General features: G+C 38.9%; 1 protein-coding gene across 1 annotated transcript in view; it reads left to right on the top strand.

The window, feature by feature from the left end:
- The window catches only part of WTAP (WT1 associated protein), a 77915-nt gene that overhangs the window by 36051 nt on the left and 19305 nt on the right, over nt 1-22559 (top strand). The window contains exon 6 of the mRNA XM_089673500.1: nt 7887-8065. Coding sequence (XP_089529626.1) covers nt 7887-8065 — 179 coding nt within the window. The remainder of the gene's footprint in view (nt 1-7886; nt 8066-22559) is intronic.

The raw sequence follows: 22559 nt of genomic DNA, 5'->3' as shown, positions 1-22559 counted from the left end.
AAATATTCACTAAGTACTTTACTAGGATCACTTGTGCGAATATCTAATCAGCCAATTACATGCAGGAAGCAGCAAAGTGCATTAAATCATGCAGATGCCGATTTAGGAGTTTCAGTTAAAATTCATATCCAACATCCTAATGGTAAGAGTAAATGATGTTGATCATGGTGCCAGACAGGCTGCTTTGAATATTTCTGTAACTACTGATCTGTGGGTGGTGGTGGTTTGTTTTTTTAAAAAGTGAAACACAAAAAAAATATATATACAGTGAATGGTAGTTCTACAGACATAGGGTCCTTTCACATGGGGTGGACTTGTTTAGCGGATCCGCTTGCTCAGTGTGGGATCTCTTCGCTGATCCCCGCTGAGCAAATGGAGGACAGCTTCTGTGTCCATTCCGGTGCTGCAGAGCAGACATAGAGCTGCTCGCTCTCCTCAGTGGGTGGTCGGATGAAAACAGACCACCTGTCAGTTTTCATCCAATCTAACGGAAGGGGAATTGGATCCCCATCTGTCTGTTTTTAGCGGATTGGATGTTGACATGTATGTTTACACCTGCTGCTCCATAGAGGAGAATGGAGGTTCCGATCTGGTCTGCCTGAAAAACGGGCAGGCAAACCCGATCGGGACGTCTGTGTGAAAGATCCCATAAATGCATTATGGATGAGAGAGGTCAGCGGAGAATTTCCAAACTGGTTTGAGTTGACAGGCTACCATAACTCCGATACCACTTTTCACCACTGTGGTGAGCAGAAGAGCCTTACTGAATGGGCAACTTTGACAAATATGGGCTACAACAAGAAGACCATGTTGGGTTCCACTTTTGTCTGCCAAGAACATAAAGTTGAGGCTGGATCAAAAAAAAAAAGCCCACCGAAGCTTGATCGTTTTATGCTGAGGCACACAGATGGTAGGGTCAGAATTTGCCATTAACAAAATGAATCCTGCACCCAGACTATTTTGGCTCAACAATCCAGGATGGTAATGATGTGGGAAATGTTTTCTTGGCACTCCATTGGCCTGTCAATACCAACAAATGATCAGTTGAATGCTGTAGCCTATTTGAATAATTTTTCTGACTGTGCATCCCTTCATAGCCACAATTTGTGTATACCATAGTATTACTAATAAAGTGCTGAGTGAGCGTACACAAGCCACAGAAGAACTTAGGCTTTACTGACCTTACAAATCAAAACGGAGAAGTGATGGCAAGAAAAGACCAAGAAGTTTATCTAGTTCGCCCCTTTTTTGTTTTTTAATGTCTGTATAAATCTTTTTGTCCCAAGCGTGTGTAAATTCAATAAGGCCTCATTCAACAGGCGTACCAGTCAGACTGTGTTCCGAATTGTGCATCAGACCCGCAAGGATGTACATTTTTGGATACGCATAGAGGTCCATGCAGCCATCTGCCTGTCATTTATTTTAACAGGCTGCCTGCAGGCCCGTGCATGGAACACTTGAACATCCCGTGTTACTGAAAACGGGCCTTCATGTTTCGGATGACGGTCATACATATCGCTTTGCGTGAAAAAGGCCTTACCTTTTGACTGACTTATCTCTGCTGGTAGTCTGTTCCAATCATCAACTACTCTTTCAGCACAATCCTTTCTAAGGTTAGATTTGAACTTGATCCTACTGGTTTTGCTGTCACGTCCCTGTATTCTTGATCTTTGCTTCATATTGAAAATACTGCCCTCTTGGACCTTATTCACACTTTTAATGTATTTAAAGGTTTTGGTTCTGTCCACCCCTTTCCCTTCTTCAAGACTGCGTTTTTAAGTTTATGCAGTCTCTCCTGAAATGTCTTTTCCCTTAGTCATTTTTTGGTTTTTCTGTTGCTTATATCTGGACTCTTTTTATCTTACCAATGTATTTTTGAGAGGTACCTAGAACTAGACACAGAATTTTAAATTAGGTCTATCTTAAGATCAGTATAGGGGAACTAGGACCTCCTATCTCCAGCCGGTGATCCTCTAGTGATACCCAGAATACGATTTGCTTTCTCAATGCCAGACCACACTGCTCATTTTGCAATTATTTGAAAAAAACATTCCTTAATCTTTTTTTCCTCCATTCTGACAAGCTCTGTACCCACGATATTGTACTCAATCAGAGGATCCTTTTTTCCCCTAAGTCGGGTGTCGGCAACCCGCGGCTCCGGAGCCGCATGCGGCTCTTTTTCACCTTTCCTGCGGCTCCGGAGCACACTGCCCACCAGGTGACAGGCAATAGGGTCGGCAAGCCGCGGCTCTTTTAATGTAGATCTTCTGTGTGCCGGGCGCCCGCTGGCAAACATTGGCTGTCAGGATGTAGGCGGGGCAGCCCGGATGTAGGCGGGGCAGCGTGACGAACTCCTCTCCTCTCACAGTCCGCCCTGAAGACCAGAACGGCGCGGGAACCCAGCGAGAGGAACGCGCGGAGCAAAGGTAAGTGAATTCACACAATATGGGGAATGAATTACTATGGGGGATGAATTACTATAGGGGGGATGAATTACTATATGGGGGATGAATTACTATATGGGGGATGTATTTTCAGTTTTAAAAATGTTTCTCTCAAAATAAATTTCAATCGTGGTTTTGGCGAGATTTGGCTCAGTCGAAAAAAAAGGTTGCCCACCACTGACCTAAGGCTATGATTGTGATTATGACGATACACTGTGGCCCTGATTAACACTTTGCTTACTGGGCCCTTAAACCCCCTTCATGACCAGAGCGTTTTTTGCAATATATGCAGTGTCGGATTTGTTTTAAATGTTGCAATGGTTTTGCGGCTCCCAGTCTTTTTTTCCCTCTCGGAAATGGGTCCAAGTGGCTCTTTATGTCTTAAAGGTTGCAGACCCCTGCCCTAAGTGCTTCCTTTGCATTTAGAAATCAATTGCAGATTCCATTGCTTTGACCAGTCTTCCAATAATGCGAAAGCATGTTCATGTTTACAAACACTTCCAGGAATATAATATGGTACTCCACTAGTGACTGGACTTTGTTTTGATTAAACTTCACTTACAACCCCACTTTATCTGTCTTTTTAGCTGTGATTGCACTAAACCACCAAAGAGTAAAGTCTTTGTACAACTTTATTTATGAGATCATAATTTTGAACCATTTCATAACTTTGCTGTAATTAAAATAGGTTATGCTCACAGCATCACCCTTGTCCAGAAAGTGCAATTTAGCCAAATAATTCATCCAACTAGTCTGCCATGATCAGCTCTCGGTAAAATCATATTTGTTTAGGTCAACAAGTTGAATGTTTTTCAAGGATCTTTGATCCTTATTAAGAAATTATTAATTTTACTAATACAGAAGTTAAACTCCTTGGCGGGCAGCTGCCGGCTTATTCCTTACTACTTTTTGTGGATTAATAGCTGTCTTCCAGTTACACAGTACTTCTGTTTTTAGATTGATTATAAAGATTCGTAATGGTCCAACAACTATACCTTGAAGTTCTCTGGGATGAATACCATCAGCTTTTTGAAGCGGCACTAAACTGTATCTGAACATCACAAACTGAACACTATTTAATTCATTTTTAATATTCAAAGCAAACTCCCCCATCCATGTCTCCATGCTTTATTTCATTGAGATATCACATTGAAAAACACCACCTAGCATTTTTAACTGCATCCATATTGACCAGATGAAGAAGTTAGCATTTACTTCTTGGAATCAATCTGCCCTTAGCTCAGGCAGGAGAGTGTGCTTAGCTGAGAGAGCCCCACCCTTCTTCTGATGAAAGTAAAAAAAAAATGCCCATGAAAACTCATGGGATGTATGACATTTTGGCCTGAGCCAGAAATCAGGAAGCAACTAAAGAAATGTGAAAAATAAAGTTTGAAACTAGTAAATATATCTTCCTTCCATGCTGATTGAGAGCGTTTAATTCCTATTTTTAAGTAGGTAATTCATCTGCTGCCTCTTTTTCTAGAAACCTTGACAAGGACCAATAAGATCCCACAGTTTGTTTTTTGTTAGTGTTACTGATATCTGGGAAGATGGAACTGCAGTGCTTACTGCATTCAGGTCTCCCTCAACATAAGTGTTGTATTTAGTTTTGATTTCTTTGATTCTATAGTATCTTTTCTTCTTGTCACTAATATGTATCTATTTAATAGAAATTGTCATCTTAAAAGAGAAGTATGACTTTCTGGGAAAAAAAAAATAGACCGACCTAGAAGGATGCACCGTCGATCTGAAGCTGCATCTGTGCCCTGCTGGCTCTGCACCGAGAACTGAGCAGTCAAACACCTCTGATTGCTCAGTTCTTGGTCTTAAGTCTGCTCACTGGGTTGCTGGGCTGTGGAGGGAGTAGGAGCGGCTGGTTCAGGCTCTCAGTGGCTTCCGGTCTAGGCTTCTGGGCAGATTCCTGACAATATTGTCAGGGTCTTTTCAGAGCCTGGACTAGCTACGTGACATCAGCCAACAGCGGGCTTTAGTCCTAACTGCACCTCTGTGATCCATAGCAGAAGCTTTGGCTATACTTCTCCTTTCCACATCTAGCCATTTCCTTTTTTCTGCTCTTTACCAAAACCACTGTTTGTTTTTCTACACTTCTTTATCATTGTTCATTGATTATAACATATCTCTGCTCCTGCTTGTAAGCTCAGTTTGAAAACTCCGGTCAGTGCTTGGAATAATGGCGTTACCCATAATTAAAACTTCAACTTTCATTGTGGTTTCCGTTATCTCCTCAATCAACAGGCTCTCATAATCCTTACATACCTAAAGGAACATTCCTCTCTAGGTAGGCAGACCCAGATAAGGTCTCAAGTAGTTCGGGGGGGTGATGGCTCACCTTTTCTTACACCTTTTCTTGTATAGTGTGTACCCCAGTATAGCTATTTCCCAGCCATTTGAATTCCAGTACCCATGTCTCTGTAATTGTCTTAAGTTATCTCTGTACACAAGTTGTCGGCTCACAAAGCTTCGCTAAACTACAAGCATTAATGCATGTGACGTGGCAAACACCGCTATCCTGTGTTTGATTTCTAGTACCAGAATCTTTAACTGCCCTCTTCCAGAAGAGCATAACCATTGGCAAACGTACCCTCTTCATGTTCCACATGAGCTGTCTGTTATCAGTTCTCTGCCTGACATTCCTGACATCAAATGGTTACCTGACCAAGACAGAATTGACCACGGCCATACTACCTCTATGGGCTTTACCATTACTCTCCCTTTTGTCCATCTACTTTAGGTTTTACTTTGGTACTATTTACTCAAAGACTTATATTTTTTTAGTCTGCATAGTATGTGATCCTGTCAGTGGTTACGCTCACCACCACCAAACAGTTGTCCTGTGATTATCATTGCTTGAAACTGAGGCAGTGATCTTCTAAAGTGGAACTACACTGCATCTGAGCACCACAAACCAAAAGCGCTGTTTTTTATTTTTAATATTCTAAGCAAACTTAGCCATCCATCCAAGTCTCTACGCTTTATTTTGCTGAGAAATCACTTCGTAAAACACCCCCTAGCATTTCCGTCTGTGGCTATCTTGAGTGAGGTCAGATGATTCATGTAACAATCACTTCCTGGAATCCATCTGTCCCCAGCTCATGCATACAGGCAGAATTCTGTTCTTTAGCTGAGAAAATTGCTCCTCCCTCTTGAAGACTCCAAGGCCTGGAACCAAGGAAGTAACTAAAATGTAAAATACAGTTTAAAACAAGTACATAGGAGCTGCCTTTAGTTGTTATAGTCTGAGTTACATTAATGTTATTGTAACTTATGTGCCATTGCTAGCCCCTGCGTGGGCGTACATTTTCCTTTTGCCTTGGAGTTAGAGCACTGTTTTCTCTATTATGCTTATTAATTTATTTTTTTATTGGTGCAATTGATAGCCCCTGTGTGGGCGTGTTTTGATGCCTCTGTTTATACTGTTTATAATTAAACTTAATAAAAACCATTGAAATATATAAAAAAAAATAAAAACAAGTACATAGGAAAACATATCATATCTATCTAGGGTTCAAAATGGTAAATGTTGATTGACAGAATGAAGTTCCACTTTAAAATGAAGATTCAATGCACAGAGACCAGCCAAATGCTCATCTCAATGTGATTGCAGGAATTTTGATGAGGAAACGGTTTTGAAATGATCTTACGATGTTTTAGATACTCATGCTAATTGTCATGTTTTTGAACATAGCACAAATCTTACTCCTAATGTAATAAAACCGGAAATGTAAATGCTGCTTTCTGACTGCTAGATGTTTATTACAAATGTATATCTTGTAAATCCTTTTTAAAGCAAATTACAGCTCAGTAGTATTTTTCTTTTTTTTTTTTTTTTCTTTTTTTTTCTTTTAATAAGCAACTGTGCAATGTTGAATTGTCTGAAGAGGGCAGTAAAAGTTGTTCTTGGAAGAATGAAGAGTTGTCCGCTCAAATTTTATGTTTTTGTTTAAACTTCTGTCAGTAAACAATTTAGAATTCAAAACTTTAATGAAAAAGAAAAAAAACACCTTTAAGAGTTTGATACTCCATCGTTTCTTGGATCATCAGTGTACTGAAGAGCTATGGCCATCTGACACACGTCCGGTCTTAGTGTGTTGCATTTTTGTTCCCTACCATGCACTGTGCTTCTGGCCACTGTAGCACAGTAGAGACCAGCAGATGGAACAACTGCTTGCGATGAGCGATTCTAGCATCAGACACACCCTGAAGAATTGGATTTGAGAACTGCACTGGAGACCATAGCTTTTGAACAAAGCGAAGGTCTGAGCAACAGGCAGTAGTACAGGTGACCATGAATTCAAGTTTTCAGTGTTTGCTTTTTTTTTTTTTTATACAAGAAAAAAAAACGGATGCTGTTAAGGCTTTTTCATAAATAAAAGTCCTTTTGCTCATAAGGCTGCAGATGCATTCTGAACTCTGGACACAAACTTTCATTTAAATATGTTCCTCAGTAGCCACTTACCCTTCACAGGAGGATACAAGACCACTTACCCTTCACAGGAAGTTCTAGTAACAGTGACTGCTCTTGATAAAAGGAAGCTCCCGTACAAAGACAAATTTCATGCTGGGTTAGAGCACAGATATGGAAGAAATAAGCACGCATACCAAGATTCAAGTAAAAAAATACACGTGCCTCTTGTATATGGAAAATATATCCTTATCTAGCAATTCAACTTTAAAACCACCTACAAAAAATGTTAGAAAAAGCAATCTATCAAAAATATTATATGTACTCTTGTAGAGATGGTCATTTTGCTTATGCAACATTATTCTAATTGTACCCTTTTTTTATGTTAGAGGCATTCAATGTATAAATATTTTATACATAGTTATGTTCCAGCTTGGACCTTTGTAACCATTTATACACCATACCTGGCCAATGCCCCCAGAAGCTGGAAATCACTGAAGTATACATTATTTCAGTGATCTACATTTGCTTCCGGGTCCTGCACTGAGCAGCTGTCCTGCAGCATTCGGGACATAGGAGGTAGTATACTTGGCACAGGCATTATTTTTCTGAGTTCAAAGCATTTTATTTATTGGACAAGCTGGGGCGGTGACGTCATGCTTGGGACCTCGTCCAATCAGAAAATGCTTCTTGTTCATTCTGAAAATGCAAAGCTTTTTCTGAAAGGCGCACATGTCGAGTGGCAGACCTCCGATGTTTAGAATGCTTCAGGGGAATGCTAGGCATGGGGCCCAGACAATTGTGGTGGTCAGTGGAGTAGCTTTGTCTGCTTCAGTAATTTCCAGCTTCCAGGGGCATTGGCCAGGTATGGTATATGCATAATTATAATGCTCCAAGCTGGACCAGTGTAACTCAATATAAAATACCCACACCTGGAATTCATCTTTAAAATACCAGCTTCTTGAGTCTTTATCTTGTTTTGGCATGCTAGTAATTTTCACTGTTTGACTTTTCTGCAGAACCAGATTCAGCACCTCAAACAAGTGCAGCAGCCCAGCGTTGCCCAGCTGAGAACTACTATGGTTGACCCGGCTATCAACTTGTTTTTCCTCAAAATGAAAGCCGAACTGGAACAGACTAAAGACAAACTGGAACAAGCCCAAAATGAACTGAGTGCCTGGAAATTTACGCCTGATAGGTAAACAAACCAAATACTTCCCAGTCAAGACTTCCCTGACAATCCCACTGCGAGAATACTATGGTGGGATGGCCAAGTACTCGTTTTGCACACCAAGACTCAGACTCTTGTGAGCCAAAAAAGCACCTTTCTTACATTATCCAGCTTATATTGCTTAATGTAAAACTTATCAGATGAACCTTGTATTTCAGCTTTTTATTTTCCTCCCCTCATTTGCTTCAGAGGCCTGAGAGCGTCGGACTATTCCGAAGAAGCAGCCACATCCAGCAGTGTCCCCAGTTCTAGAACACTTAGACACTTGCAGAAATGGTTCTGAGTGAAGAAAATACAGGGGGAAAAGAAGTCTTATGTGTCTGGCACATTGTGTCAGCAGCCATTTTATGGAGGAGAGAACCTAGTATTTTTTTTCTTTTTGCCATAAATTTCATGAGTTGAACATGCTAAATCCCCATAAAAGGTTTTTAAAGGTGGAAATTTCTTTACGTTTACCTTGAGCCTAGTGACTTATAGACATTATCAGGCCGTATTTCCAATTAAGACTCTGGACTCCATGATTGTTCAATGAACTGTTGAGCCCAATCAAATGGTGAATTTTTTGTCTTAAAAGGGGTTGTTTTGTAGTAGCCTTCGGTGCATAAATGTGATTCATCACACTAGTGTAGTGCATGCTTTTGATATACCAGCCAGTATGTATTTTTGTTGCTCTTATACAGCTGGTAATTAGTTTGCTTCAAGCACACTTCTTTTGTGGTCTATCCATTGGACGTTCAGAAAAAAAAGTGTGCATTTTTGGGGAAGGCGATTAATCACTTTCATTGGAACAAAGTTTAGGACATGAAAAGAAGTGTTTTGTGGCTATCAGTCGGTACTAGACATTTATACAGTAGATTTGAAGAGCATGCCACAGACTTAACTTTCAGGCTTGTTGGTATTGATTATTCTATTGATTTGCCTGCATTTTAAGTCCTTTTTTTTTTTTTTTTTTTGTTTTTTTTTTTTTTTGTTTTTTTTGTTTTTGTTTTTTAAATTCATGCCTTTGGAGTTACATTGCACTTTGTGAAAAACTGAAGTTTCCCTGTGGGAACCAAAAAAGATTTTTCTAGTAAAAGTATTTTAGATTTCCGTTCTGGAAATAAGCCGTAAAAGGGGATTAAAGGACCGTCTTCCTTTTTTTTTTTTTTCTTCTTTTTTTTAAGGAACATTGTCTAGACATTTTTATTGAATTAGATCTTCTGTGAAGATGTTAAGGTACATGAAATTTTGTTCTTTACGTATAACAAGTAACCACAGTCTTTTCATAGGTTCTGTTTGCATTGATTGTCCATTTTGCTTAACCATGATGTGGGAAAATAGTAATATATTTTTGGCATGTAAACAATTTAAAACCAGTATTGGATATTTTTTTTGAAAATCAGGTAAGTGAGTTCAGAACCTGCTCTATTCGGGACATAAGTCGATTTATGAATAAGATTAGCAGGTTGCAGAAATGTGAAAAATAGATCTTTCTAAAGCAAAACTGTTGTGTCTTTTAATTTACAGTAGGTTATTTATTTTTTTTTTTTTCGATTAAACTTCAGACGTGATTGCTAATGTGACAATGCAAATATTGTGTTTCCTGCTTAATTACCTTAAACCAGAAAAGTTCAAATAAATTAATTTGGATGCAGTTTATTGGATACCGATTTACATATGTTGTAAAATTACTTTTCTAAAATATTTTATTTAAAAGTTCGAGATAATTGGCTCCATTCTGGAACAGGTATTGCACATTTTGATAAAAGCTATCAACTTGAATCATCCAGAAGTAGCCAAGGTCTGCACATCTTTTGTGTCCTTTTTGATAATACCTCATTCTTTCATCCATTTTATATCCTGAAAAAATGTAGCAGGATGATTTAAGATTACAGTGCATTTAAAGCAAAATGGTATTTAGTGGGAATCTCTGAGAAAACAAGCGATTCAACTTGCCAGCTTTTACCAAACACAGATATATCAAGTTTGGTTTGCCAGATCCCTCAATTCTGGGTGAGAAGTAAAATATTCTAATGTTACATATACACAGAGGGATGTGTATATGACCAATAGTATGCTGTTTTGATAGTACGAAACAATGGGAGGGTGCATCCTGGGATGGTTTTAAGGGTTTAACAGCCAACTGAAAAACCACCTCCTAGGTGCCTTATTTTCCATAGGTTTTCTCTTGGTTTCAGCCAGTTGCAGCTTTTTTTTTTTTGTTTTGTTTTTTTGTTTACCCATTTTGGTAAGTGGAATTTGGTTGACACATGAGCTTATTGCCATCTCTAGAAGATGTGCAAGTTATTGGACATGTATACTCTGCATTTTTATGCCCAAAACCTTTGTATTTGTCTCACATATAGTGTTTTTGTTTTAGAAATTGAATTATTGCAAATGTTAGCAACATGTACAGGAATAGAATTGAGTTTTGTAAAGTGATAAATGCCACAAGATCTGTTAAGAAAAGTTAAATATTTGTCTAACAATGTGATTGATATGGATCTTGAACTGCCATAGAATTTAAATGGCTATTGTGCCTATAAAACAGAACAGGGAACTGAAGTCCTCTCCATCAAGTAAGTTGCATTTTATAGTTAATGTCAGATTACTTGGTAAAAAATTGGTAGACGTTTTGTATTTTCAGTCCTGTGTGTATATTATATATATATTGATAAATATGACTGGTATGCACTGACTATGAACCAAAATGAATTGGAATATATTCAAGAATAACTGCACTTTCATAGTTTATCAGGTGTGGGCTATATTTGTCGATGCAATGGTATGTATTTAATAATATGATCCTCCGTGCCAGCCCTGGATTTACATGAGCTGCAATTACTGAAGTCATGCTGCTCACCTCTATATTCTGCAGCTGGTGGATGAGCTTTGTGCTGGGTTCCTCTCAGCTGAATAATCAGCAGTCATGTATAGAATCTACCTCCCCATCTACAAGCTGCTCACCAGCGTTGGTTGGGAGTGATGCCTCTCAGTTCACATAATTAAAAGGAACAGCATCATATTATTTACAGATAGTATTTTACATAAAGTGATTTTTGCCTGAAAATGCAAGGTTTTCTTATCTTGCATACCCCCACCTTCCTAATGTGAAAGCAAAATAAAAAATTTGGAAGACAAATTGAAAAGATACTTGCCCTACACCTCAGCTTTCAGCATGTTCCCCCTACGAGAGTGATGATCCTTCTTCCAGAATCTTGGAAAAGTAGAGGAACTCAATTCCTTTGAGAATCTCACAGTGCTTGAACATCACCATCGTGTGAGATTTGGGATCCTCCACTTTCCTTGGATCTGGTGAGAAGACTCTGGGGAGATTTCTAAAACGTAAAGCAGATGTGCATAGTAGCTACTCAGTTTAAGGTAAAGTGGTATTTATATGATTTATATTGTAGCTTTAGCTTTCTAATCCTTAACCACGGTGGCGGTCCACGTTTTGCGTGGGCACGAGACCCCATCCATTTGAATGGACTCCCAGAACAGGCAGGGAAGGAGTCCCTTCACTTCTGGAACCGCAGCCCGCACGGGAACCGAGGTTCCCAGTACGGTTGCGATTTCTAGTGTGGGCGGCGTGTATTTAGAATTAATGGCCCCGGTCCGTGGGTACGCATTCCTTTGTGCGGCCGGTGCGGCTGCACGGATTTTTGTGCGGATCCACAGCAGCAGCACCCGCACATATGTGAACCTAGCCTTAGATAGCACTAGAGTTTGGTTTTAATTTGTTAGTCAAGCCTAACACTTTTTAAAGCAGTTACAGCAACATTCCCCCCCCCCTTTTGGGATAGAGCTTTTACATAATTGACTAAAAGCTTCCCATTGTAAGCATCCATTAGTGTTAAAAGGTTTGACTCAACACTCTTGACTGACACTTTTGCTGGACAGCCTGGTCTTTTAACCACTTCCAGACCGGACACTTTTACCCCCTTCCTGACCAGGGCAATTTTCAGCTTTTAGCGCTATCACATTTTGAATGACAATTGCGCGGTCATGCAACACTGTACCCAAATGAATTTTTTACCATTTTTTTTAGATAGATAAAGCTTTATTTTGGTGGTATTTATTCACCACTGGGATTTGTATTTTTTTTGCTATGTAAATGAAATGTCCAAAAAATTTTTAAAAAAGTGTTTTTTTTATAAAATTTTGCAAATAAATAATATTTCATCATAAATCTTAGCCAAAATTTATTCCGTTATCTTTTTAGTAAAAAAAAAAAATCCAAATTAGTTTATAAGCAAAAATTATAATTTTTAAACATTTTTTTTTACATTTTTATTTTATTTTTTTATATTTTTTTTTTTTTTTTTTTTTTACATACTGTCACCCTAGCAGTACAGTGTCACCATGGTGACACTGTACTACTTGTGAGGGGTGATAAAGATTTTTTTTTTTTTTACACTGATTGCTTTTACACCCATGTAGGATGTAAAAGCAATCATTTCTCTTTCTCTCTGTGTGCATTCCTGCACTCATTGAGAAATACAGTGAGCTGTGATTGGTCAGAGCTTGTCACATGGTACAAGGCTGTTGTGTATAGCCTTGTACCATGTGACCTCTGTGATCATTCACAGATTTCACACATAGTAAGCAATGATGTCAGAAGTGACATCTTGCTTACTACTTTGCATGTGATCACTGATTGGCCAATCAGTGATCACATGATCGGGACCTCGTACAGAGGTCCCGTCCGACGACTGGTGTTTCACTGTGTCCGGAGGACACAGCGGGCACCGGATCGCGGTGCTGCGCGCTCCCAGGGAGCGCGCACAAGCAGGGTGCGGGTAGGCCATTTATAGACGGCCACCCGACCCTGCAGTGCCACCGTCCGGCCGTTTATATACAACGGCCGGTCGGGAAGTGGTTAAAATAAGACTTGCTGGCAGAATCGGTGGGTGAAAGTGAAGGGGGAAAAAAGCATATCAAAGGAAATGAATGCAGCCACCACTTCCACAGAATTGGAAAGCTGTAGCATATTTTGTTTTTTGGCTTTGGGTTCAAGATCGCTTTCAGATTTGATAATGAGAACTAGAAGCTGATCAGTTATGCACAGCTAATCCAGATTCTGGCTGCTCCAGCCTTAGTACGTTTCTTTGTCCTCCATTTTCTAGCCAAAGTATCCAGAAGACAGTTTGGAAGGTAACATTCGCATTGTTTTAAAATTATTTATTTTTGGTTTGGTGGCTGCAAGATAAACAATCCTTAATTTATTTTCATGCATGGTCTGCTTTAGGAGCAGATAACATGTGAAAAAGGAAGTACAGTGATTCAATGGTAAGTACTTAATGTAGCCAGTGTTATTTGTGTTTCATGTATTTGCCTGTGGTGACTGTAAATAGTTGGCAATAAAATAAGACGATTCTGTGGACCCTTTTATGGTCTCTGCCATGTATCTGGATTAAACTGCATTGACACATATTTCATAGCTGTATACAAATTGGCTTAAAGCAAACATTTTAAAGTGGCTAATGAGGCACTCTAAACTGAACAAAGAAAATGGCCATGGGCTGAGTGTAGACGTTCTGAATTTTGGCCCTTGATCCTGCGAGATAAAAGAAAACGAGTTGATTCCCCCATCGTGTCATTTTATTCATTGTATTCAGGCAGGTATGGCTCCTGTTGCTACCAAACAGTAAATATTCAGCTGATAATGATCCACCCAGCCTAGATCATTTTTAAACCACTTGTCCTCTGTAAGATTTACTCCTCTTCATGACCCCCACAGTAAGTGGTAAAATCCTTTTATGTCGTGCTTGGGTCAAGCATGTAGGGCCACCCATGGCTCAACATGGCTGCTACTGAATTGGTTAAAATACATGCCTTCTCTTCGAGGCTTGAGCAGGACTTTGCCCTGAAGGCAGACATTCTGGTTACAAAGTTTCAGATAATTGTTTTATAGTTAATAACTGCTGGCATCTCTTGGTATGTGCTCTAAGCATGGATTCACACATGTGCAGTGCGAACTGAAGCTCAGTTTTCATAGCTAATTGACAAAGTAGTTCAGCGTTTCGTGTCAGGTTTACATCAGGATCAGGTCAGGTGTACATCAGGATCAGGTCAGGAATTTATCCTGTTCACAACTGAATGACGTCTGTGATTCAGAAGCATTCCCATAGAAGTCAATGAGCCTGAATTCACACATGAGCCGGACCGCACCGTTTAGAAAACTGACAAGACTCTTTTTCAATTCGCACTGAATCCGTACTCTAGCTGCACCAGACATATTTGAACAGGCACAAATGAAAGCAATGTTCTTTCACATGTCATGCGAATTGGATGCGGTTCAAAACGCATCCAATTCACTTGTGTGAACTGGTTCTAAGTGACAGGATCAATTTAAAAATGAAGCATGTAGATTTGGAAAGCAAGATCTTCCTTTTTTTTTTTTTGGCAGTTCTAAGTATGCAATTTTTTCAAAAATAAGAAAAGCTATATAATAGGTGCTAGTAGCATCATGTTTCATACTGAAAGTTTATTCTAATGGCTAATTTGTTTTGTATTGGATAATTTTATCTTTTTATATGGTAATGTCTGTTAGAGTCAGAATATTATGCTTTATTATATCATGTTTCTTGTAAGCAGGGATTCAACTTCCAGTGCATGAAATGTTCAACCTCTTTATTTAAAAATAACATTTTGGATATTGCTAGTGTAATTAAACACTTATTCAAGTAAGCTACATTGTGCATAGCAAAAGCATCAGATCTGAGTTATTAAACATTTTTACATGCAGGTAACATTGGTTTTCTTTGTTGTAATCAAGTTCTGAATCTTATCGTAAAACATCAAAACATAGAAGTGTCTGAAGGTAAATGTGCTGTGCTATAACATCTTTTTGGACCAGTATTTTAGAAAGTTTTGTGTTTTAAGTACTGTTCAGTTTAATGGACTTTTGTCCTGTCAGGTTTTTAAAGGCCAAGTTCACCTTGGATGGGAAAAAAATAATAAATACACTTCTTTTTTGCAGGGAAAAATGTGCATTTATTATTTTTTACGCAAGGACAGTGCAAAGCATTGCAGACAAAAGTGGGTCACGGGTGCAATGCCAGAATCCTGCAGAAAAATTAAAGCATTCTGCCTGTACCTCCTGTGTGAGTTTTCTGATGGAAAGCTGCAGAGCTTGTGATTGAAATACAAAAGCACTCATTAGCGTTATCCTAGTTTATTGAGCACTACAAGGCATTTGCCGCGGTGGCAGACGGGACTTGTAGTTTCTAATCTCACATAATGCTGTGAATGAATGATGTGGCTGTGTGAGCGACGCCTTGCACAGCTGCACTGACTTTTGAAACGTGATAGCAGCTGCAGGGGAGAGGAACACCCGCCCACTGTCACTGAGGTGGGGATCTGGGGTTCCGGGGGAGGTGAACATGTTACATTCTCCAAGAGGTAAACTTAGCCTTTAACTGCAAAACACAGTGTACATTATCACCAATCATTTTCTATGTCAGCAGCAGTGTGGTCTTTTGCTGAACAGTTGGAGGCACCGTATGAGCAAACAAAGTTTATTTTTACATGAATTTTTAAAGTATTGCTTCATATTCAAAAGTTCAAAAACATAAAATGAACCTAAACCTGACTTGTGTAAAGGTTGAAGTCTTGTCTTAAGAGAAAATACAGGATGCCTACTTTTTACCAAAAGACTTTACCTTTTTTTTTTTTTTTTCCTTACGCTGCTTTCATTTTACTAGGACTCTAACTTCTAATCTAAGGCTTGTTCAGTGCTACTTCAGCTTCTGGGGCCACTTACTGGACACGAAAATGGCTGTTGGTGGGAGTTAACTTTTGAAGCATGGCTAGTCAGGTCTAACTATTTTAAATCTGAAGGTTTATGTTTACTTTTTAACAGTGCATAGTCCCATGGTCTACCTGCCCCCAAACATGAATGTAATAGTCTTTGCCAAAATGATTGTAAATAAATTCATAGCTCTCCTTGGCTAAAATGTGCTTTGGCAACCTATTGGCTTCCAGATAAATCTTTGTAAATTGATGTCCAGGTAACCTCTTTGTAAATTTTTCATACTTAGCTTTTCAAAAAACCACCTTTTCTGAGAATTCTGCATCCGGTGACTTTCTGTCCTTTTTCCCCTCTCTAAACTCAAAACCTGCCATGTTCCAGGGCAGTGACTCGGCATGTAAGCCAGGCAATTGGTGTAGTGAGAATGAAAAGTCATCATTGACACCCCCAATGCTACTTTAATACAGGTTGATTTGAAAGATTTTATAAATTGCTTACAAAAGCGGCTGAGTGCAAGAATTGAGATAACGATTTTTGAGCCAGCAATTGTAATTGGCAATTCAGGTTTTCAAATATTTACAGTGAAAGGTTTTCTTTACTGGGCCCAAAAGTACCTGTAAGAATAGGGTTTCCTTAATGACTCTTGTGTTTCTGAAATAACTTGCAATCCACTTCTAGTTTCTATAAGTGTCATGATAATCTCCTAAATCCTACTAGTATTAGAGGTTCCTGCAATGACCAAACAGCCTCATCATACCCCAGCCTCAACAGAACACTCCTTTCATAACCTCTGGTCGACAGCTCCATCTCTTTTCTATAGGAGCACACAAATTGGGCTTTTTTTAGTGAATGACAACAAACCACCTGATATCCGTTTTTATTATGGCTAATCTAGAGTGTGCATGGTCATGCTTAGCAGTAAATTAGTCTTTTTGCAGATATTTAGATTTACATTGTTAAAAAAACCTCCTTGAAGCAATCCTTTGGGCTTGCATTACTTTTTCTTACTTCCTCACTTTATCTTCAGAGCACCCAGGTACCTAAACTCAGATCTTATATAATGCAAATACTGCCCATCACGCCTTCCTGTTGACTAGTAAGGATGCCCATCGCATTGGACAGGCCAAATATCAACCATGAAAGTTGTGGGGTGATATTTGTATAATAGAAGATTGAAGATAACCAAGTGCTCTAAGATAAACCGAAGATGCAAGCAGGCACCTGGAGATGTTTTCACTATGGACCTGGGATCACTTTACAAGGTAAGGTGAGCCCACAGGCTTACTTTAATATACCTTTTTGTTTTTTTTGAAAATCGTTTTTAGATTCTGTTCACATCAGAGTGCTTTGGCTGGACTATGAAGGTGTTAAAATCTTGATTCCTGTTTTTGGTAATGCCGCTGTTACAATACAGTTGTAATTTCATAGTGCAAATACAAACAGAAAAAACATCTAAGGCAGGCCATAGACAGGCCGTTTATCGGCGGAATGTTTGTCCGCACAAAAAATCGGCCGATATTCACGCCGTTGGTGGGTTCAGCTCATCGGCCATTTTTCGCAGATCTTCTCATTTAGTTTTATCAGTCATGCTGGCAAATCCGCGAAAAATGGCCGTTTTTCATGGACATTGGTGGCCGCATCGGCAACGGGGCCAACCGATTTTTCGTTTGGCAGAAAATTCGGCCGATAAACAGCCCATCTATGGACAGCCTTAAAGTGCTTTTCTATGCACTTTTTATTAATATCCTGTGTAAACCTTATCTTTCCTACAACTATTTAATAGATGTGTTCAAACAAAGAAAAATTCAATGCATTGTTTATAACGTATATCATTCTGAAAATGCACTTAAAAAAATTAGTTTAAACTCTACTAGGCCAAAGTGGCTTAGATGTAGAAAGATTTGTTTTCATTCTAATAAGCATGGTGTAGGATTTTCTCTGATGTAAAGAAGTATTAAAGTAATCGATGCTAGCATATAGTGGTTAGCCCATGATATGAATGAAGGCTGAGCGGGACTTCTCCTTAGCCTGTCTGAAAAAGAACTAGGTAAGCAAGCACCCACCTAGATAGCAGCATGCACTGGACAGTGGGCATATGCCCCTCAGCTTTGCATTATGGAGGGTTTTCTGGCTTGTTTAAAAACTACAAGCTTGCAGTGCCTGTCTCTTCTCTATTGCAAGGGCTGAGCTTAGCCACTATTGTGAAATTGAGGGTAGACAGAGACACAGAACATGCATGGGTTGTTTGAGCCAGAGCACTCATCCCTGCAAAGCTGAGGGGTGCACGTGCAATGTCCAGTGGGGTGGGGGGAGCAGCAATGGGTCTTATACCTTTTTTTTAAATTTTTTTTTGGACATGCTTGTCAGAAGCCATGTATGGCCCAGAAGTATTACATTGAAAAACATCATCTTATTCAAAGCCCTAGCACCGGTTTATTGTTTTGGGGATGCTAAAATGCATAGACAATATTATTGCAAAGGTGAACTAACCCTTTTCATGTGTAGAGAACATGGTTTTGATTTAAAATGTTTGCTGGGCTTGTTTAGTCCTGTGGTAGGATGTAAATTCCTTTTATATTTGTTTAATAGGTATAGCCTGCTGTGCCTCCAGTTGAAGTAGGATACATTACTTTTAGTCCCCATTGTCCTTCATTTTTATGGTTATGTGTTCGTTATGAAAGTGGTTGTAAAGGTGTTTTTTTGGGTTTTTGGTTTTTTTATGTATTCTCTGCATCAAACTGAACATCTTTTGCTTTCAGCCCCCCCCCCCCCCCAAATACTTAGCTGAGCCCGATCTTGGTCCAGCGCTGGCTCTTGCAGACTTGTCTGAGAGCAACAGGAGCCATTGGCTCCTGCTGCTAATAATCAAAACCTGTGTGTGGAGGGCAGGGCCAAGCTGGGCTGTGTCTGAATACACACAAACAGCCCAGCTCGGGATCAAGCCCACACAAGTAACCAACATTGGAAGCTGCTTCCTATGGTGGGCACTCGACAGGAGGAGGAGCCGGTGGGGGACCCCAGAAGAGGATGATCTAGACTGCTCTGTGCAAAACATTGCTTAGAGCAGATTAGTATAACATGTTTGTTTTAATGGGGAAAAAAAGTGAAGCTTTAATATCACTTTTAACCTCCATTCCAAAACTGTACAAACTTTTTAGAAGCAGATCAAACCTGCTTTTGTTTAAAAGAGAGATTTTCACTGTTTTTTGGATGAAGATAGCCTATATTAGGGTTTTTAACATATGTATATGGCAATATTACATTTTCCTGATTACTAGACCCCTCAGGGTCTGATTAACTGCAGCCTATTTGCCGCCTTTTCAATTCATTGCCCATATACTATCCCCAGGACTGTGGCTGGGTGTGTTTTTGGGCTTTGGTCTGCAATCTGTAACTGTAATTCTCAAAATCCACCCTCCACTTTGGCAAAGACATGTCAGCGAGGTCATGACTGGTAGGAATAGGAGGAACCCGAAAGACAAGCCTGTATTTGTGGCAAAAGGGGGGATGTGGAATTTAGGTCCACCCTTAAGCTAAGCCCGATTGGCCTATTTTTGTAAGATGTCTAAGCTGAAGGGAGACGGCAACAAATCAGAATCAGCACTGACTTCCAATTACTGTTGGTAGCAACATTCTACATTGGAATCTATTTCTTGTAGTTTGTACATCAAAACGTTCCATGTAAGTTGGTAAGGTTTAGAGTACATGCAGCTTTTAGGAGAACTTAAAATTTGCTTTTCTGAGCACTATAAATGGAAACCTTTCTTTTAGTCGAGGCAGCTTAGAAAAAAAATGTAGCAAGATTCTTTTTTACATGCTATGGTACTTTAAAGTAGGTTTAGGGCTCCAATCACACTTGTGTAACTTGTCATGCGACTTTGGACATTAAGGTCGCATGACCAGTCTTACCCCTCCTTTTCCAATGAGTACAGTTCATATCTATGCATGTTCAAGTTGCACCAACTTCAAAGTAGTTCATCCACTACTTTGGTCTGACTTTCATGTGACTTGAGGGCCATAGATTTCAATATTACTTTCAAAAGTCACGTGAAACTCACACTTGAATGTTTTGCATGTGACAATTGTGCAACAGTTCATTATCTATCATTGGTCAAAGCCCAAGTTGCACCCATCCAAAGTTGCGTGAAAGTTGCTTCAGTTGTACGACTTTGTAGTCGTACAAGTGTGAATGGAGCCTAAAGTGCAGTCAAGTCAAAAGGCTCTGAACAAATGTAGCTTGCATTGAAGATCTGTTAAAAACATTCACAATACTGAGTTCAACAGCAGTTTCAGGAACGCTCTGGACTGGGTAGATTAAACATGTTTTAGGGAAAATAGAAATTGTTGGCCTTCTGTGGTCTTGTTTGAGGAAACTTTTCCACAGTCTGATTTGTTGGATATAGAATCTCAGTGAATGTAAGTGGTATGTGAAATTTTAATTGAAATTGTGTTTTGTTTTGTTTTTCTAGGCTAGTAGCCATGCCACATACAAAGAATACAGTATTGCAATGTAATCAGTAATGTGCACTTTTTTTTTTTTTTTTCAATATATTATGTATAAAGGATGTTAGGCAAATGGCAATTGCTCTACATGTTATAAAATTCATCAAAAAATGTAGCTATTAACACGGTAATAAATTGTAGATAAGTTAGTATATAGGAAAAGTATAAAAGTTAACTATGTAAAATGGAAATTAGGGCTTTAATCTGCTAGCTCAATAAGATCACAATATATTATGAAAAATCTTCGTGTTTACCTTAATAAAGGAAACCTTTTCAATTTTTTTTTTCAAGTCTTGACCATAATAAAGAGAAAACTTATGAAACCCCTATACATGAGGTTGTTGGCAGAGGTTACCTACACTGATGACCATTAGTCAAATGTCCGTAAATCTAGACATCTAAAATTACTTCTAAATCTCAGATTTCTCTATATTCATTGAACTTTGCCTCATCTGTTAGGACCTGCTTTTCTATATTTACTGTTTTAATGTGATGAGTGACTTGACTTCTGCAAGATATTTGAAAGTTTTCAGATCATTGCCAATATATCTTGATCTGCAGATCATTTTCACATGATGTTTGACATGGTGATCTCACTGAGGGCAACCTTTACTGATGCAATTTCTATCAAATGCTCGCTTGCATTGCTTAGATTTGCATAGGTTTACATTTAAAAGAATACGTTTTATATGCATTCTTGGGGAGTTCTTTTAATGTGCTTGGTGAAAGGTTATGAAAATCTCACATTTCCTTGCTGGCCAACAGCCTTTTCTCACACAGTATTCCAAATTCTGAAGCACATTAATGTCGGATAGAAACTCCTAGTACTTTTACATTGGCTGAACTATGAGACTCTGTTATTGATGCTGTTAAACACTTGCTGTGAGACCATGTTAGGTCAGGCAGTTGTCACTCTTAGGCCTCATTTTTTTTTTTCATTTACTAGGTTATCTAATGTGCATATGAACATTGTGTAATTTGTCATTTGCAGGTGTATTTTTGAGCAGCGGGCATAAACATGTCTAAATGCATGCTTATGCACATAAAATGTATTCTAAATTTATGCTATTCTAATTTAAAACTGAACCTTCATACATGACTGAAGGCCATCTTCATGACAAATACGGTGTAAAAATACTGTTGCAAAGTCTGCTTATGATAATTTGTGTGCTGGCTTCCTGGGCACTCCAGTAGCTGTGTCCTCCGCTGTTTCAAAGACATGAAGTCCCCACAGTGTAAGGCCTAAAGCACACTGGATATTTATCCCAAGTGCATGACACTCCGGTGTTTAGTTGTGAGTGGAAGGCACAGGTGCACCTTCTAGCCCTGCTGATGAGGGTCTGTATAACGGAGAAGCTGCTACAAGTGGTCTGCATCTAGAAATCTGTCCTTTGGCACATAATGCCTTAACCGTTAATGGCACCATCCAGCCACAGCAGTTTTCAGAGCTTTACAGGCTGCCGGAAGCTGGGCTGGACAGGACTGTACATCTGTGCATTCCATGTTCCCCTAAATGCCAGTCTTGTGCATTGTGGATAAATGGCCAGTGTGCATGAGGCCCAACTGTGCTATTTAAATCTGTATTATCCTCCTGTAGAGGACACTATACCCCTCTTTCTGCCAAAGAGAGACAGGTTTTGGGTGAATGTCAATGATTTGACTGCAAGTACTCATCTGGAGGATTTCGTTTTCCTTTTTAATGTTGCAGTAGGTGCAAAATAAACTTAAAAATTTTGTAAACTAAAGTATAGCAATTTGTAATCTTATAAAACTGGTAATATGTCTTTTAATCAGAATTCCTTATGTTGGAATTTTGCATGTACTATGTGGTAACAACTAAGCATGTACAATTACACACATTTGCAATGACCTAATTTACACCTAAATCAAGGTTTAAATGTAGTTTAAAAAAATTTACTTGACTGCTTTGAGATCTTTTCTGGATTAAGGCTGTATTTGGTACAAGTACAACATATGGAATGCTAGGTGTAATTTAGCATTTGTAAAGAATCGCAGGAAGCTGAAAATTATGTATTGAAAAACCATAGAAATTATTACATGAACGCTAAAGCTTGCTGAATAAAGTCTAAAAAAGCTGTATGGAAATATACCAATTTTTTTTTTTTAAATATTTAATTGAGGAATTTTTGTGGGGAAAATAAATTAAGTGTCATTTAGGATTTGACACTTAAATTATTTTAAATGGTCTTAGCAGTACTATATTCT

This window comes from Staurois parvus, unplaced genomic scaffold (assembly GCF_062004578.1).
Source record: "Staurois parvus isolate SC_StPar_1 unplaced genomic scaffold, SC_StPar_1.0 ptg000139l, whole genome shotgun sequence".
In the NCBI taxonomy this organism is placed as follows: domain Eukaryota; kingdom Metazoa; phylum Chordata; class Amphibia; order Anura; family Ranidae; genus Staurois; species Staurois parvus.
This window is presented reverse-complemented; position numbering and strand designations above follow the sequence as displayed.